Source organism: Carcharhinus amblyrhynchos, chromosome 10 (genome assembly GCF_965287045.1).
Source record: "Carcharhinus amblyrhynchos chromosome 10, sCarAmb.v2.hapA, whole genome shotgun sequence".
Lineage (NCBI taxonomy): Eukaryota > Metazoa > Chordata > Chondrichthyes > Carcharhiniformes > Carcharhinidae > Carcharhinus > Carcharhinus amblyrhynchos.
Window position 1 is genome coordinate 90666591 of NC_137333.1, and position 18310 is coordinate 90684900.

At 43.7% G+C, this 18310-nt stretch overlaps 1 protein-coding gene across 1 annotated transcript in view; it reads left to right on the forward strand.

Moving 5' to 3' along the window:
• The window catches only part of LOC145349313 (von Willebrand factor A domain-containing protein 3B-like), a 119571-nt gene extending 110299 nt beyond the window's left edge, over positions 1-9272 (forward strand). The window contains exon 26 of the mRNA XM_080197813.1: positions 8993-9272. Within this exon, the coding sequence (XP_080053939.1) occupies positions 8993-9272 (280 nt within the window). The remainder of the gene's footprint in view (positions 1-8992) is intronic.
• The last annotated feature ends 9038 nt before the right edge of the window (positions 9273-18310 follow it).

Genomic DNA, 18310 nt, shown 5'->3' on the forward strand with positions numbered 1-18310 from the left:
GATTTTCCAGTCCTGTCCACGGTAACCCCCTCTGAGGGTGCGAACAACATGAAACCTCATGGACAGGGACGGGACCAGAGAATCCTACCACCGGCCATGGATGGGTCACCTCCACTCCCGCAAAACATGCCACAAGAAGTGAGGAAACTCCCACTCACTGTTTCACTTTTGCAAAGCAAATACTTTTATTACTTTTTACAAACTCTTTTAATTTCTGGAAACTAAAATTATGATCAATTAGAATTATAGAAGTGGGACTTACTAACTCCAAATACAGGCTTTTAAAAACTCATTTACTGGATGTGTGGGTGTTGCTGGCTCAGCCAGCATTTATTGTCCATCCTTAATTGCCCTCAAGATGGTGGTGGTGAACTGCCTTCTTGAACCATTGCAGTCCCAGAGCTGTAGGTACTGTCTCTACAGTGTAGAAGGAGCCCATTTAGCCCAGCAAGTCTGCAATGTTGGCATCCAACTTGAACCCCCAAGCTGACCTTTTGACTCCATAATCCTCAAGAACTGTTTAGTTCTGTCTCCGTAGAGTCACACCTGGAATATTGTGTGCTGTTTTGCTGTCCTTATCTGAGGAAGGATATCCTTGCTATCGAGGGAGTACAGCAAAAGTTTACCAGGCTGATTCCTGGGATGGCAGGTCTACCATATGAGGAGAGACTAAGTCGGTTAGGATTATATTCACTGAGTTCAGAAGAGTGAGAGCGCATCTCTTAGAAACTTCTAACAGGGTTAGACAGGATAGATTCAGAAAGAATGTTCTTGATGGTGGGGGAAGTCCAGAACTAGGAGTCATAGTTTGAGAATAAGGGGTAACCTTTTTAGAACTGGGATGAGGAGAAATTTCTTCACCCAGAGGGCAGTGAATGTGTGGGATTCACCACCATAGAAAGTAGTTGAGGCCAAAATGTTGTGTGATTTCAAGAAGAAATTAGATAATTAGCCCTTGGGGCTAAAGGGATCAGGGGATATGGGGGAAAGAGGGGGAATCAGGATGTTGAATTTCATGATCAAAATGAATGGTGGAGCAGGCTCGAGGGGCAGAATGGCCTACTCCTGCTTCTATTCTTTTATGTTTCTGTGTCATTCACCTTTCTTTTGAATTTATTCTTGTGATGTGGGAGTTGCCGGCAAGGCCCATTTATGGCTCATTCTCAGATGCTTTGGGAAGGCGGCCCATGTGGGGAAAGTGCTCTGGACGATCTGGCTGGTTCAGGGATTTATTCATTGATATGCCTGAGCTGTAGCCACCCACTATTGTGCACTGGACGGATAATGGTATGAATCAATTAGTATGCCAGCCTGCAGCAGTTAGGCCAAGTTAAAGTGATGAAGAGCTCAGCGCCCAAGACAATGAACCATCTGTCAGGCAAGCTAATATTATAATTGTTCACCCATTGTCTAGCCCTTTGGCAAACTTCACTAAGTCTTATGTTCTTTCTCACTAATTATCTTTTTTAGAGAAAAGCACTGCAGCCGGTTTACAATTTCGCTGTCAAAAGGGCTATTAATTTGTCTATTAAATGCACTTAAATTACACTGGTATTGTGACATTAAAATCAGGTCAATGGCTTTTAAGTGAACGGATTGCCATTGTACTGAATTCTAATGAACCGGAGCCTGTGGATATACTGGGGAAATAATTACACATGGCAGAATCTTTCATATTCTGGTCTCTGTCAGTACAATGGTATGCCCTGAAATTACACAGCGGGTTAACGAGCATGTTAAAGCTTAACACATCCATTCAAAACCATTCTCCATTTCTCTCTAATTCCACTTTAGTGGAGAGATCGTTTGCATTTCTAAAATAAACAGGCCTTAATATAGATTCTTTAAAATGGCAGAGAAAGCCATTTTAAAACTAGCTTTAACTGTTTGCATCTCAGTACGCACACAGTTCCGCAGGCATGAGGACGGCCTCAACCGGGATCTTGGATTCATGTCACAATACTTGTAATCCCCCCCCGCTGTCTGGATTTGCAAAATGCTATGAACTGTCCTGGCTTGAGACAATTCACACCTCTTTAACCTGTGATTATCCTTCTCCTGTAGAATCCCTACAATGCAGAAGGAGGCCATTTGGCCCACTGAGTCTGCACCAAACTTAATCCCATCCAGGCCCTACTCTTGTAACCCAACATATTTACCCCCCCAATCCCCTGAGACTGGAGTCAATTTACCATGGCCAATCAACCTAACCCGCGCACCTTTGGACTGTGGGAGGAAACCTGAGCACCCAAAGGAAACCCACGCAGACACAGGGAGAATGTGCAATCTCCACACAGACAGTGACCCGAGACTGGAATTGAACCTGGGATCCTGGCGTTGTGAGGCAGTAATGCTAACCACTGTGCCACCATGCTGTCCCACGCACACTGTTTGTACCTGTAAAGACTCGTATTCCAACCATTTTTCACATTCCAACCTTCAATTACCTTGCAGTTGTGTTTTTGTCTATATATGCCGTGTCTGTAAACTAACCTCCACTCATCTGATGGAGGAGCAGCGCTCTGAAAGCTCATGACTCCAAATAAACCAGTTGGACTTTAACCTGGCGTTGTGGGACTTCTTAATGTGTCCACCCCAGTTCAACGCTGGCATCTCCACCTGACACACAGTTTAATTCAGGGCAGTAATTATTCCAGCAGTCCACTGGCACACAGATCAATAAATAACACAACAGTACTTTCTTCAGGTTTCTGTTTAAGAAAATTACTCATACACAAGGCCACAGTTGCTGTGATGTTAGAATTTAAATTCAATAAAAAAATCTGGAATTAAGATGACCATGAAACCATTGGCGATTATCAGAAAAATCCATCTGGTTTACTGATGTTCTTTAGGGGAGGAAATCTGCTGTGCTTACCTGGTCTGGCCTACATGTAACTCCAGAGCCACAGCAATGTGATTGACTTTCAACGGCTCTCGGGCAACTAGGGATGGGCAATAAATGCTGGCCAGCCAGTGAATTAAACAAACAGTCATCAACATTATTCCAAGGCTTTTATTCAATGTACTGTTAGTCATTTTAATTGAAATTTCAAATCATAACTCACGTAATATTGACTAGTGCTTTAAAGCTTTGAAACAAGTTTAACTGTTGGATGTATTGACATGTAATGGCACCTTCAAGACAGATGGAGATCTTATAACTGGCCTGAGTGACAGGATCAAATAGGTTCCTGTTTCAGATTAAAACAGCCACAAGTGATGAAGGCACTCTAGAGCACATGACTTCACCACCCTGCGTAAACTCAACTCTATTGCAATTCTCCTGCTCTTCCTTGAGACTTTTTCTTGCCTGGTTGATGCTCTGAACTGACAAAAAGAAATCTTTATATTAAGAGTTCCCCTCTCACCGAAGAGGCTTCAGGCCAGACAGGGTTCCAATAACCTGCTCGGAAAACTCTGCTTACATTCTGACAGCTATGCCAAATTGCATCACATCAGCTCAGACAGACCACAACACTCTGAAACAATCATAGAATCCCTACAGTGCAGAGGGAAGTCATTCATCAAGTCTGCACCAACTACAATCCCACCCAGACCCTATTCCCATAACTCCTCATATTTACCCTACTAATCCCCCTGACACTCGGGTCAATTTAGTACAGCCAATCAACCTAACCCACACATCATTGGACTGTGGGAGGAAACCAGATCACCTGGAGGAAACCCACGCAGACACAGGGAGAGCGTGCAAACTCCACACAGACAGGCGGGAATTGAACCCGGGTCCCTGGTGCTGTGAGGCAGCAGTGCTCAGCACTGTGCCGCCCCCAATCACCAATATAGTAAGTAAAACATTGGAAATAAAACGACCCACAGTGCTGTAAAGAAAACAACTCATAGAAACTAGAAGCAGGAGTAGATCATTTGGACCTTTGAGCCTGCTTTGCCATTCATTTTGGTCATAGCTGATCATCAAATTCAATATCCTGATCCCTAAAGATCCACAGGGATCCACAAGATTTTAGGAAAAAAGCTAGTTTGCTCTGGCCAAGGATGATCTTTGCCCAGTTGCTAGCATTTAGAACTCTAAGTCAGAAACTGTGGATGCTAGTGCTACCTGCCCCCATCCCACCCACCAGAAATATAAGCACAAAATCTAGGTTGACCTAATTGTATAGTACTGATTGAATGCTACACAGTCAGAGGTGCCCTCTTTCAGATAAATATTAAACCGAGGCTCTGCCTGTCCTCTCTGGTGGATGTGTTCTCAGCCCCCTACTACTCTCCTTCTCAACCGATGACTGTGTGGTCATATTCCCCTCCTACACAATTTTCAAGTTTGCTGATGACACCACCGTAGTGGGTTGGATCTCAAGCAAGAACAAGAACCAGAATGAGCCAGAGAATCTGGTGAACTGGTGTGACAACAGTAATCTCTCCCTCAATGTCAAGTGAAGGAGATTGCTGTTGACTTCAGGAAACATAGTGGAGAACATACCCCTGTCTACATTAACAGGGACAAAGTAGAAATGATTGAAAGCTTCAAGATTTTAGGTGATCAGATCACCAGCAACCTGTCCTGGTTCCCCCATGCTAACACTATAGTTAAGAAAGCCCACCAATGCCTCTACTTTTTCAGAAGACCAAGGAAATTTGGCACGTCAGCTATGACTCTCACCAATGTTTACAGATGCACCATAGAAAACATTCTTTCTGGTTGTATCACATCTTGATATGGCTCCTATTCTGCCCAAGACTGCAAGGCTCTACAAAAGGTAGTGAATGTAGCCCAATCCGTCATGCAAATCAGCCTCCCATCTATTGACACTTCCCAATGCATCAGAAAAGCAGCCAGCATAATAAAGGACCCCATTCCCCCGCAACATGCTCTCTTCCACCTTTTCCATTGGGAAAATGTCTGAGGGCACGTACCAACCAATTCAAGAGCAACTTCTCTCCTGCTGTAATCACTTTTGAATGGACCTACCTCACATTAAGTTGATCCTCCTCTACACCCTAGCTATGAATCTCTGAGCACTCTCGCATTTCCTTCTCTATGAACGGTATGCTTTATCTGCTTCGCATACAAGAAACAGTACTTTTCGCTGTATCCCAATAAATCAAATCAAATGTAAACAAATCCCAAGGTACGACTTCAAAGAAGAGCTGGGGAGTTTGCCCCAGTGTCCGCATCTTGAGCAATGTTTACTCTTCAACCAATATTCAAGAATAAAACAGATAACCTGCTCATGAAGCACATTGCTGTTTGTAGGATTGTGCTGTGTGAAAATCACCAACTGTGTTTTCTACATTATACAGTGATAGGAGACAGAGACTAGTGGTTAATGAATGTTTTCCAGGCTGGGGGAAGGTGTGTATTTGAGTCCCCCAGTGGTTAGTCTTGTGGTCCTTGCTTTTACTAATGTACATTAGTGACCTACTTCTTGATGTACAGGGCACAGTTTAAAAATTTGTGAATGATACAAAACTTGGAAGCATTGTAAGCTGTGGAGAGGATAGTGCAGAACTTTAAAAGAACATAGGTAAGTTGGTGGAGTGGGTGAATTGGTAGCAGATGAAGTTCAATGCAGAGAAATGTGAAATAGGGCACCACAGTGGCACAGTAGTTAACACTGCTGCCTCACAGCACCCAGGACCAGGGTTCAATTCCAGCCTCGGGTCACTGTCTGTGTGGAGTTTGCACGTTCTCCCCATGTCCGTGTGGGTTTCCTCCGGGTGTTCCGGTTTTCTCCCACATTCCAAAGAAGTGCAGCTAAGGTGGATTGGCCATGGTAAATTGTCCCTTAGTGTCAGGGGGACTAGCAGGGTAAAGGCTCCCTTTTGTGCTGTAACAAACCCCTGATTCTGATTCTGTGACGACAGTTCAGTGAGTGTAAAACAATTTAGGACATTCTGAAGTTGTGAGAGTTACTGTACAAATGTAAATCTTTTTTTGATAATATGCTCCAGTAGCAAAAGGGGCAATTTCTACCATTTGTATTCCCCGTAAAAATCTTATATGTTGTACCATCATGATGAAATGAATAAAAGCTTTACCAGAATTCACAAAGACGAGGTTATTTTACAACTTGCACGCAAACTATCACTACATAAAGTATCACCGCAGAAGCGCTTAGTGTCTCACTAAATAGGACTAAGCAACAGGGATACCCAAAATGGATTAAGTGTTTGGCCAAATTAATATTATATCATTTGGGTAGCTGATATGTACAGATAAATACATTTTATTGCTCAGAATAGACTAACGAACAAAAAAATGAGGTTGACTTACACGAGCTAAGATGCTTCTTCAGTAGCGCGTAGACAACTCTATTTGTCATTATAATGTGGTTACTGTGAGTGGGTAAATGGTTAGAATAGGCCTCGTCCTTATTGGCGGCTGTGTGGTTGCTAGGTGAACCATTGTTGTTTGGCGTGCGGTCATTTTCTCTTTAGTGTCCTGATGCGAGGGCAATAGGGATCGGAGCTTCAGCACTGAACATATTTTATTGTGATCCTCAAGGAACTGGGCCATTCCATGAAAAATGTGGGAGAGTTCATTTCAATTAATCAAAAATATCAGTCTGCAGGGGAATATTTAATTTTACTGTACATTACAACATTGCTTCTATTTTGTGTATTATAAAATAATTTGCAATCCTTCCTTTTGTTTCTTAATATGTTCTTGTACTCTTCATGGTAAGGAATGTGTGTCGTGGAAATATGGAAAACTTCCTGATTTTTGTTTTCAATTTCTTCTCAGTCTGGGGCTAAGACTAGCAAGATTGTATTTATTGCCCATCCTCTGTTGCTCTGAGAGTACTGAGCGTGTACTGTGGGCTTGAGGTTAAACATGGATCACCAGGTAGGGGTGATAGAACCCTTCCCCGAAAAGCAATGCTGAACTAGAGGGGTCGAGGAACAAGGACGGGTGTTGCAGTAGCCAAGATTGCTTCCAGGCATGAGAATGGAGGTGAATGCAGAGCTGTGGGGGGGCAAAGCTTTGGGACACAGATTTGAAGGTGCGGACTAAGTTCTTCATACAGGTTCATTGAGGTATGGAGAACCAGTAGGTAAGGATAAAAGTAAGTGATTCTGATGAGGTGTGGTGATGGGATTTGGCATCCTGAGTGAGTTGTGATATGTGTGAAGTGGAGATAGAGTCATAGAGGTTTACAGCCCAAAAGAAGTCCCAGTCTATCCAGTCTCTCCTTATAACTCAAACCATCGAGTCCCGGTAGCATCAGAGTAAATCTTTTCTGCAGAGAGAGACCAGGATGTTGCATGGATTCAGATTTTGACAGGAGTAAAGCAGAGGAGGTGACCAATGGGCGGGATCTTGAACCAGCGCTCGCCGTCCATGAGATTGGTGATGGGGGCTCAAGTTGCCTTGAAACCCAAAAATTGTGGATCTCACCGGTGAGATCCAGACTTCTGACTTTCACCACCCCGACCAGTGACATAATCAGGTTCACGCCCTCCAGTACATTTTAATGTATTTCACTAACCTCTCCCCTCCCCTGCCATCGCCATATAACAAATCCACCCCCCCCCCCCCCCCCCCCCCGGTATATATTCACACCACTGTCATGCCGGTGTGGTTTACAAGAGGTTCACCCAGACATGAACCTGTTGTGGGGATCCCCCCTGGGGGCATAAAGATGAGAGAGAGGGACATGGCCAGACAGTACCCTGGCAATGCCCCCAGCATTGCCCCTTGACACAGGACAGCACTGCCAGGTTGGCATGGGTATGGTGTCAGTACTGACTGCTGGAGGTGTGGGGGTTGGGGGTGGGAAGTTGTCTGAAGTTCAGAGGAAGGGAGCGGGGTTGGGGTTTGGTGGACATCCCAATTGGGGCTGGTGTGGCGGGCCAGGAACATTATGACATTTTGGGAGCCTGGTGCAAAACCTGGTTCCTGACCAATGCCCCGATTCTCCAGGCCAATGCAATTCCTGCCAGGAGTTCGCGGTCCCGGAACAACATCTCCGACATCTCTGACCACACTTCTGCTCATCAAGTTTCCTCATGTTGCTTGGTGTCAAATGTTTGATAAAGCTCCTGTGAAGCGCGTTGAGATATTGTACCATATAAATGTAGATTGTTCTTTCCAAGTGGCTGTTGTTTGAGCACTGTGTGCAGACTAAGTGTATTTTGCTAGTTAGGTATATATTTCACCCCAAAAGCATCAGAAAGAGCTTGGACTGAATCATGACCTTTCCCTCGTGTAACATGCTCAAGGTATACAGTACTAATTGTCTTTATTAGAACTGAATGTAACAAGGCTGCTTCCAGTCAGTGCTTCATGGCAGAGGTCACACGATTATGATAAGCCAGGTAGGACATTTAGTCATTTCAATCCAAACAACCCAAGCCCTGCAATGTTAATATCACACTGCTGTGGTCACTTAACTCAGCATAAACTTGCTAATAAACCCAGGGTCACCTTGTTTTGTGGGACTAAGTTCCAGATTGATTAGTTTATGCAGCACACCATGGAGAATAGTTCTGTTAGAGATGTGAATACTGAAAAATAAGGTCGATACCTTCCTTTGCAGGGCAGCACTGTGGCGCAGTGGTTGGCACTGCTGCCTCCAGCGCCAGGGACCTGGGTTCGATTCCCGGCTTGGGTCACTGTCTGTGTGGAGTCTGCACATTCTCCCCATGTCTGCGTGGGTTTCCTTCAGGTGCTCCGGTTTCCTCCCACTGTATGAAAGACATGCTGGTTAGATGGATCGGCCACGCTAAATTCTCCCTCAGGCTCTGGAGTGTGGCGACTAGGGGATTTTAACATTGCAATGTTAATGTAAGCCTACTTGTGACACTAATAAATGAACTTAAAAGTTAAACTTAAATTTGCAAATAAACCTGGGTCCTTCTTGGTCTTTAGGGTTTAATTCCAGATCAGCCAGTCTACATAACAAACTATGAGGGGCAGGGGGGTTAGTTCTGCAAGAAAGGTGGATATTAAAAAAAAAGGTTGATACTTTCCTTTGCTAATCCTGCATTCTTCAACTCTTCCTTCCAGACGCAATGGGCAGCTTGTAAAACCCATTTCTAAGCTGGTCTCGCACCAGGAAGTAGACACGTCATCTTCGGAGAAAGAAAGATGCAGGAAGGGGCAAAGGAAAAGTGAGGTGCACAAGGAGCATGGCAGCAGGCAAAGAGATTCTTCTTCCTCTTCAGAGCATGATGATGATGAATGGCGATCAACCTCTGGCTCAGAGCTTGGACTAACAGAGACAAGTTTTTCAACTGAAGAAGATTGTTCTGATGATACCTTCTGCTTTCGCCCAGAATCAGGGTAAATGACTCCTCAACTTGACGATGGACGTAGTCCAGCGGATTCCAGTATCAATTCTTGATCGTTGTTTTCACCTTGCTACAGTTTTACGAGAATGTTCAATCCTAAGAAAGCGAAATTAGTGTGGCGTCCCCGTTCAGTTCGACTGACCCCCTTCTGTCACACGATCACACGTTGGTGGTATTTGTAGCAGTCATCAAAATGCCTGTGACCACCCTTGGGTTGTGTGAGTGAGAGGACGGGTGGGCCAAGGGTCCGGTGACATGGGGGGAAAGTGTGATGGTGGGAAAAAGAACTAAAATGAAAGAAAATACAAAGAGAGCCCAATGGGAGAGAGTTGAATCAAGAGAATATTTGTGAAATAAATTAATCAGCATCTGATGGAGAAGGAAGTTAACATTTCATTTTTCAGCACGTATTCATAGGATCCATCGTATCTCTACACTGCAGAAGGACGCCATTCAGCCTGTCAAGTCCGCACCAACCACAATCCCACCCAGGCCCTATCCCATAACCCTATGCATTTATGCTAGCTAATCCCCCTGACACTAAGGGACAATTTAGCATGGCCACATCACCTAACCTGCACATCTTTGGACCATAGGAGGAAATCAGAGCCCTGGGCAAAACCCATGCGGACACAGGGAGAATGTGCAAACTCCACACAGACAGTGATCCAAGCTGGGAATCGAACCTGTGTCCCTGACGCTGTGAGGCAGCAGTGTTAACCACTGTACCACCGAGCCGCCCCTTTGCAACATTCGGAAAATTCCCCTTTGTATGTTGGGCATAGTGAAATTGTAAGAAAAACTTGGTATACAAAGGAGTTGTAAAAAACCCCCTGCACTTATATCATCATATTTCATCACAAATACCAACCAAACATTTTAAAGTTTATTTATTAGTGTCACAAGTAGGCTTACATTAACACTGCAATGAAGTTACTATGAAAATCCCCGGGTTCACACTCCCGGTGCCTGTTCGGGTACACTGAGGGGGAACTTAGCACAGCCAATGTCCCTAACCAGTATGTCTTTTGGACTGTGGGGAGAAAATGGAGCACCTGGGGGGAAACCCACACAGAGACAGGGAGAATGTACAGGCTCCACATAGTGTTGCAAGCTGGAGAATCAAACCCGGGTCCCTGGTGCTGTGAGGCAATAGTACTAACCATTATACCACTGTGCCACCCTTATATGACCTTACATTTATATAAGTTGGTGCTCCTTTAAGGATTGCTCAATCATAGAATCATGGAATCCCTACAGTGCAGAAGAGGCCATTTGGCCCACGAATTTTGCACCGACGCTGGCAGGGTTTCTTCCCCAGGCCCTCTTCCCCACCCTATCCCCGTAACTCTACACACTTCCAATGGCTAGTCCATCTAACCTAGACATCTTGGGACACTAAGAAACAAATTACCATGGCGAATCACCTAACCTGTACATCTTTGGACTGTGAGAGGAAACCGGACCACCCAGAGGAGACCCACGTAGACACGAGCAGATTCTGCACAGACAGTCACCCAAGGTCAGAATTGAATGTGGATCTCCAGAGCTATGAGGCAGCAGTGCTAACCGTTGTACCACCATGATTTCACTCATATATACCTGGCTTATGCTGAGAACTTACGCGTAGGCAAGAGTCATGGGTGGAAGAGGGAACTCACAATGTTAAAATGGTGGTGTGGGCTCGTTGGGCTGAAGGGACTGTTTCCTGTGCTGTGTTGTTCTTTGTTCTTTGTAACTGAACGGATTTGATTGTTGTTTTCCATATGGTGTACAACTTATTACATTTTGATTTTGTAACAATCAACCTGGGTTGCATCCACAAATGTTGTAACTGGGGAAGAATTGTAAATGGTGTGATTTGGTTCCTGTGTTGCATATGTTCGCTTCCTAAAATGTCATAAGAATCTACGCCTTGGATATGGTAATTTTTAAACATGCTCAAGAAATTCCTCCTGGAATTTCGGAAAAGTTTGGAATGATGTTGACAGTTGAGAGACTGAGAATTGGGGAGCAGTGGTGAAATCTTGTCAGTTGTTTGTGCCGAGCGAGAATTTTGTTTTCCTTCTTTGTCATCATTGTCATCCTGTCAGATGAATATCAGCAACATGGTAATCTTATTCCGACAGGCCGGAAATTCCCGTCTGTTGTTTGTTTCTAACGTCATCGGGTTGTACCTCATTCTGAGTTTTGACGTGCAAAGTTTAATCACCATGCTGCTTGATCCGCTGTGACTTTGCTAATAAGAAATAATAAAAATAAAACCTATTACCACTCCTTCCTTTTAATCATTCATGGGACATGGGCGTTGCTGGCTGGCCAGCATTCGTTGCCCATTTCTAGTTGTCCAAAGACAGTTGAGAGTCAATCATATTGCTGCGGCTCTGGAGTCACATGTAGGTCAGACCAGGTAAGGATGGCAGATTTCCTTCCCTAAAGGACATTAGTGAACCAGATGGGTTTTTCCAACCATCGACAATGGTTTCACAATCATCAGTAGATTCTTAATTCCAGATGTTTTTTATTGAATTCAAATTCCACCATCTGATGCGGCAGGATTCTAATCCAGGTCCCCAGAACATAAGTTCATAAGATATAGAAACAGAATTAGGCCATTTGGCCCATCGAGTCTGCTCTGCCAGTCCATTATGGCTGATATGTTGCTCATCTCCTGCTGTCTCCCCATAGCCCTTCAACCCATGACCAATTAAAAATCTATCTAACTCCTCTTTGAAGTTACTGATTGTCCTAGCCTCCAGCGCACTTTGGGGGCAGCGAATTCCACAACCCCTGTTATAAATTTGCTACCCCTTATCCTAAGACTGTGAGCTCTCATCCTAGAATGCCCCACAAGAGGAAGCATCGGCTCCACATCTACCTTATCCATAGCCTTTATCATCTTGTATACCTCAATTTGATCTCCCCTCATTCTTCTAAATTCACTGAGTTTCTGGATGAATAGTCCAGAGATAATACCACTAAGCCACTGTCTCCTGTAACTGTGTTGCTTGCTCTCCTCTTCAAGCCTGATTCCAATAGGCTTAGTTTCTGTGTCAAGCTCAATGACCCCTGGATTTTTTGTCTATTAGCTTTACTGTAAAAATCTGGGGCGAGTGAGCATTTAAGTGGTCCCTCAAGTCAGGAGACTCATTTCTGCTGTGGTATCTTAAACAAACAGACACCACAACCATACCCACCCCCTTCAACATCTCTTAACTTTTCCACTGGACTCTTGAATCTGACCATCTCCCCCCCCCCCCCTCCACTCCTCCACACTCCCCACTGAGACTTCTGATCCTGCAGTTAACTGGACTCCACATTGTTTTGGGACTGCCTGCAGTTCCAGCAGTGGCCACCGCTCGTGTGGCGCTGATGGCTCTACAGAACTATCACCTTTACCACTTCCTAGCTGACATAAAGGCATGATAGCGATTGATGCATATTATTTAGTTCTCTGCTTTATTTTTACCAGATCATAAATCCACTTCTGATGGTAAAACAACAGAAAGTTGCTTTATTCTTTCCTCCTCTCCTTCATGCACTCCTATTTCAACTACCTCTGCCTCATAGTCACACTTCTTGTCACAATCTGGAGATCAGATGTCCTCAAGTCCCTCCATGTAACAAATGCCAAATCATTGCCCTCAGCCTATCCCTTCAACTGAAAGGGGGTATCCACGTAGATGCTTTGGTTAATAAAGAACACCAATGCCTTTATTTCCTCAGAAGACTAAGGAAATTTGGCATATCTTTAATGACTCTTACCAACTTCTGGAGATGTACCATAGAAGGCATCCTATCTGGATGCATCACAGCTTGACATGGCTCCTGCTCTGATCAAGACTGAAAGAAATTACAGAGAATTGTGAACGTAGCCCAGTTCACCACATAAACCAGCCTCCCATCCATTGACTCTGTCTCCATTTCCTACTGCTTCGGCAAAGCAGCCAACATAATGACAACTCCCACCATGGTTATACTCTCTTCCACCCTCTTCCATTGGGCAGAAGATACAAAAGTTTGAAAACACATACCAACAAATTCAAGAACAGCTTCTTTCATGCAGTTACCAGACTTTTGAATGGACCTCTCATATACGGAACTGATTTTCTCTGCAGCTTCTCTGTAGCTGTTACAAGACATTCTCTGTTCTACTATCCTAATGTACTTATGTATGGTATGCTTTGTCTGTATAATGCGCAAGAAACAATACTTTTCATTGTATCTCAGTGCATGTGACAATAATAAATCAAATCAAATCATCTCCAGATCTGACGTGTGCACCTATTCTAACCAGTGGGAAGCTAGAGGAACTGAAAAAACCAACTGTTCCAGGCCCGAATTGAACAAAAGAAACAGCAGGAGATTAATGACACATTTAAATAATCTATCGTATCATACCAGTGTAATCTGAACTTTCTTGCATTCCACTTCTCTGAAACCTAATAAACATCGCTACCAATCCATAGCTTCACAAATGTCTGTCAAAATGCTGTATTTTCTGCTGGTCTCTATTTCTAACAAAAGGCCCACACATACCTGTAGAAAAATTTATGTTAAACTCAAATTCAATAGCTGGGGATGTTTTTCAGAACATGAAGGTGTGTTCCTTTTTAAGCACCATTTGAACCATAGGCTCTCGACACACTGAGAAACTCTTGACTTTGAGGGCTAGGTATCATTTTATGCATCATGATACATATAGTGGCTGTAATATTATAGGAATATCACAATTCAGACGTGATAATGTTGTTAGGGACCAGATCAAGGTATGTAATGAAGTTAGCCTAGACCTTAACTTTTCCTTTTGATTTTGGCATTAACGTGAATATAAGTGTCCAAAATACAGTTGTTCAGATCACCAACAATCTGTTCTGGTCCCCCCATGCCAACACAATTGTTAAGAAAGCCCACCAACACCTCTACATTCTCAGGAGTCCAAGGAAATTTGTCATGTCAGCTATGACTGTCATTAACTTTTATAGATGCACCATAGAAAGCATTAGTTTGATGTGGCTCCTGCTCTGTCCAAGACTACAAGAGACTACAAAGGGTCATGAACGAAGCCCAGTCCATCATTCAAACCAGCCTCCCACCTATTGACTCTGTCTATACTTCCTGCTGCCTCGGAAAAGCAGCTAGCATAATTTAAGGACTCCACATACCCTGGACATATTGTCTTCCATTTTCTTCTGTTGGGAGCACATACCAACTGACTCAAGAACAGCTTGTTCCCTGCTGCCATCAGATCTACCTCAAACTAAGTTGATCTTTCTCTGCACCCTAGCTAATACAGTAACACTACATTCTGCACATTCCTTTCCTTCTCTCTGAATGGTGTGCCTTGCCTGTATAGTGCACAAGAAACAAAACTTTTCACTGTATACTAATACATGTGACAATAAATCAATTCAAATGTAAGATATTTTGCTCCAGGTATGATTCAATGAACCCACTAGGAAGCTTTCATTAAAACAAACTTTATTTATGAGCACAATTAGAATATAATAAAAAGAATTAGCATAACTTTTGCCAATTAAACTATTTAAACATGACAAAGTATAATTCTTAACAACTAGCCATCTCTTTAGTCTCAACTTAAAGCAATATCGCCACAGACATACACCCATCTTCAGAATTAGCACAAAAATCAAATATTCTCACGTGGAGCTAGGTTTCCAGCCTTTTAACACCTCTGGAGAGAGATCCAGACAGCCATGTGTCTTCTGATTCTCATATAGCCACCTCCAGAAAAAGATCCACTCCAAAGAGCAGAATCTCAGACACAAAGTCTTAATGCCTAGCAGATTCCAGTCTCCAACTCCAGACAGAGAAAAAAAGACGGAGAAAATGACCTCTCTCTAAAGACCCCAACAGCAGACTGACTTGATATTGCTGTCGAAGCCTAGCTGCTCCCAATTACCTGATTTTTCCCTGTTGATCAACCTAATCAAACCTTACTCTGCAAAATCCCAGGGGATAACACTAATAACCACCTTGCATTAGTCCAGGTTGAAACAAACATTGTAGCAATTAAGATCAATTATGCTGCTGCAGTAACAATGCAGTGCTGCAAAATCCAGACAAAATGGCTCTAGGTACATTGAACTATTAGAACAGATCATGTAGAAGAAGCTTGACACAAAAATACTCCTTAAAGGCCACAGTATTGTCACACCATCATGATTTTAGATAAAAGTAAAACATTGTTTAGAGTGTTTTGGTCTCCTTACCCTGAAGACCTTGGCAATATGTACCAATGGATTGAGATGCCTTTTGAAACTCTTCAAAGGTTAGATGGATTTTTCCAGTTCTTTTTTTCCCTGCTTCATTCCTCCTTTGCTTTCTAGCTTGTGTAGATTGGTTAGATGAAGAAAATGGTTTGCTGTCAGCACATTGTCACATTATCCTTCTGACAAGGTTTGTGCTGATTTTTAGCCATTAAGATTTAAATGGCACCAGTCGGGTCAGTGTGATGTGTGGATTGATTTCTCTCAGTAACTGGGAGAATACATTTGTCTCAAGTGCATTAGAATGTCTTGAATTGGTTCTCAGAGATGTACTAAATGTGTCAGCTTGCTGCGTTCTGGAATTTCTCTCACATATAACTTATTATTCTCACAATGTGTTGCACAATCTTGGCATTTTTCACACGGTGTATTGAGCGATACTGTTAATAACATCACCTTTGTAAGATATCCAATAAGGTAATGGACTTGTTTTTGTGCTGAAGTAAACTTGTGTGGTGTCAGAGCTTTTAATACAAACTGCACAGCTCTCTAAGCTGCCCCTCATTTGTGGTCTTTCAGCTAACAATTACGCTGTACTCCTTGATATCTAGTGAACACAGTAATCTTATAATCACTTAATGATCTAAAAATAACTGCTCCTAGCAGTATTGATTTGATCTTTTACTGATTTATTACTCATGCAACTTGGCCAACATTGTCTACCTGATAACGCTGCAAGAAATGATGTCCTGAGGCATGGTACATTGGGGAGATTATGCAGACGCTACAACAACGGATGAATGGACACCGCTCGACAATCATCAGGCAGGAGTGTTCCCTTCCTGTCGGGGAACACTTCAGCAGTCACGGGCATTCAGCCTCCGATCTTCGGGTAAGCATTTTCTATCAAGACACGCGACAACGCAGAGTCGCCCAGCAGAAACTGATAGCCAAGCTCCGCACACATGAGGACAGCCTCAACTAGGATCTTGGGTTCAGGTCACAATATCTGTAACCCCCACGACTTGCCTGGACTTGCAAAGTCTTGCCAACTGTCCTGGCTTGAGGCAATTCACACCTCCTTAATCTGTGCTTAACCACCTCTCCACTCGTATTGTCCGTACCTGTAAAGACTCGCATTCCAACCATTATTTTGCAATTGAGTCTGTGTCTACACATGCCCTGTTTGTGAACCCAGCTATCCACTCATCTGATGAAGGAGCAGTGCTCTGAAAACTCGGTGATACCAAATAAACCTGTTGGACTTTAATCTGGTGTTGTGAGACTTCTTACTGATTTATTACTGCTACATGTACTGGGATACAGTGAAAATTATTGTTTCTTGTGGGCCATAGAGACAAAACATATTGTTCATAGAATTCATGGTTTAAAGCTTATTTATTGGCATCACAAGTTGGCTTACATTAACACTTTGGACACTATGAATGGAATTTTACGAGATTTTGTCCAAGTGTCCAGTTAGTGTAAAACTGGGAGAGTTTCAGATCCGCTTTTTGGGCGAGTTTCCATACCCAATCTTATGCACTTTGTCTCTAAAGAGATGGGCTAGTCAGTTTCTAGCCAGAGAGGCTGTGAACATGGCTGAACAGTCTGTAGAGGGAGGTATGGCATATGTGCAGACCTCTGATGCTGCAGATGTGCATTAACAGTAACAAGGGTCTGACAGACAAAGAGAGAGAGCTGTCAGGCCCCTACTTGTGCAGGAGCCTCAAACAGCAACTCCCCCCTCAATCACAGGGGCTCCTGACCTGAGATGCTGCCCCCATGGCATGCTCCCCCACCACCCAGATCAATTGCGGTCCCTCTCCCCAACAGATTGCATGCAGAGTGCAGGCCCTCCTTCCCCCATTGGCCAGCACTCATTGGTCCTGCCTCAGGCACTGGCCCCACCCCTGGTACTGCACGGTGGGCATTACCCAGGTGCCAGGCTGGCACTGCCAGTCTGACACTGCCCAAGGGGCAACCCCGCCTTGCATTCAGTCTCCCTGCAGAGCCTTTCCACTGGCGAGGCCAACATGACTGTTCCCCATTCATGAAGAGCAGGTGTTTTCCTTGCTGGAGAGAACCTCTCCCGGCGAGGTCATCAAGGCAAGTGAACCTGGATGACTGAATGCCGGGCTCACTAAACACATTGAAATTAACATCTGAATAAATTTTAATAAATTAGCCAGCCTCGCGCCCATTTCCGGTGAGAGGTTGACTACACTGGAAATCTGGGTGTCGTAAAATTCGTGCTGGCCGCTTTATGCCCGATTTTATGACATTTTCCCAGCGCAAAACCTGCATAAAGTGGCTGTAAAATTCCACGCTACGTACTAACTTTTGTAAATGTAGAGTAGTTGGTTACGGCCAGTACTCTCTGCCTGTTGTGAACAGCCAAAGGAACTTGCTGCTTGATACAACCCACCAGCTGTTGGGACATACAGCTTACATGTGGGACATGACAGCAGCACTAAAATCCATACACCACATTACTTACTTGTGTATTACAAAGTGTTGATCCTTTTGAAACTTGGTATTCTTGTGCCTGTCTTGATGAGTGCAAGATCTTCAACAGCATGTCTCTTTATAGCAATTTCACTATTGTGTACTAATGGAAACTCAAGATAAGCTAAAAACAACACACAACTGTTGCTAAACAGCTACTTAACTGGTAAATGCAGCCATTTATTCGGGCGATAAGAATTGCTAGATAAAAAAAAGATCCTTCAGTTTGTCTTCGACCACCCTGGGTAGTCACATGACATAATAGTAATGGAGTTGTTAACTAATCAATCTCCATC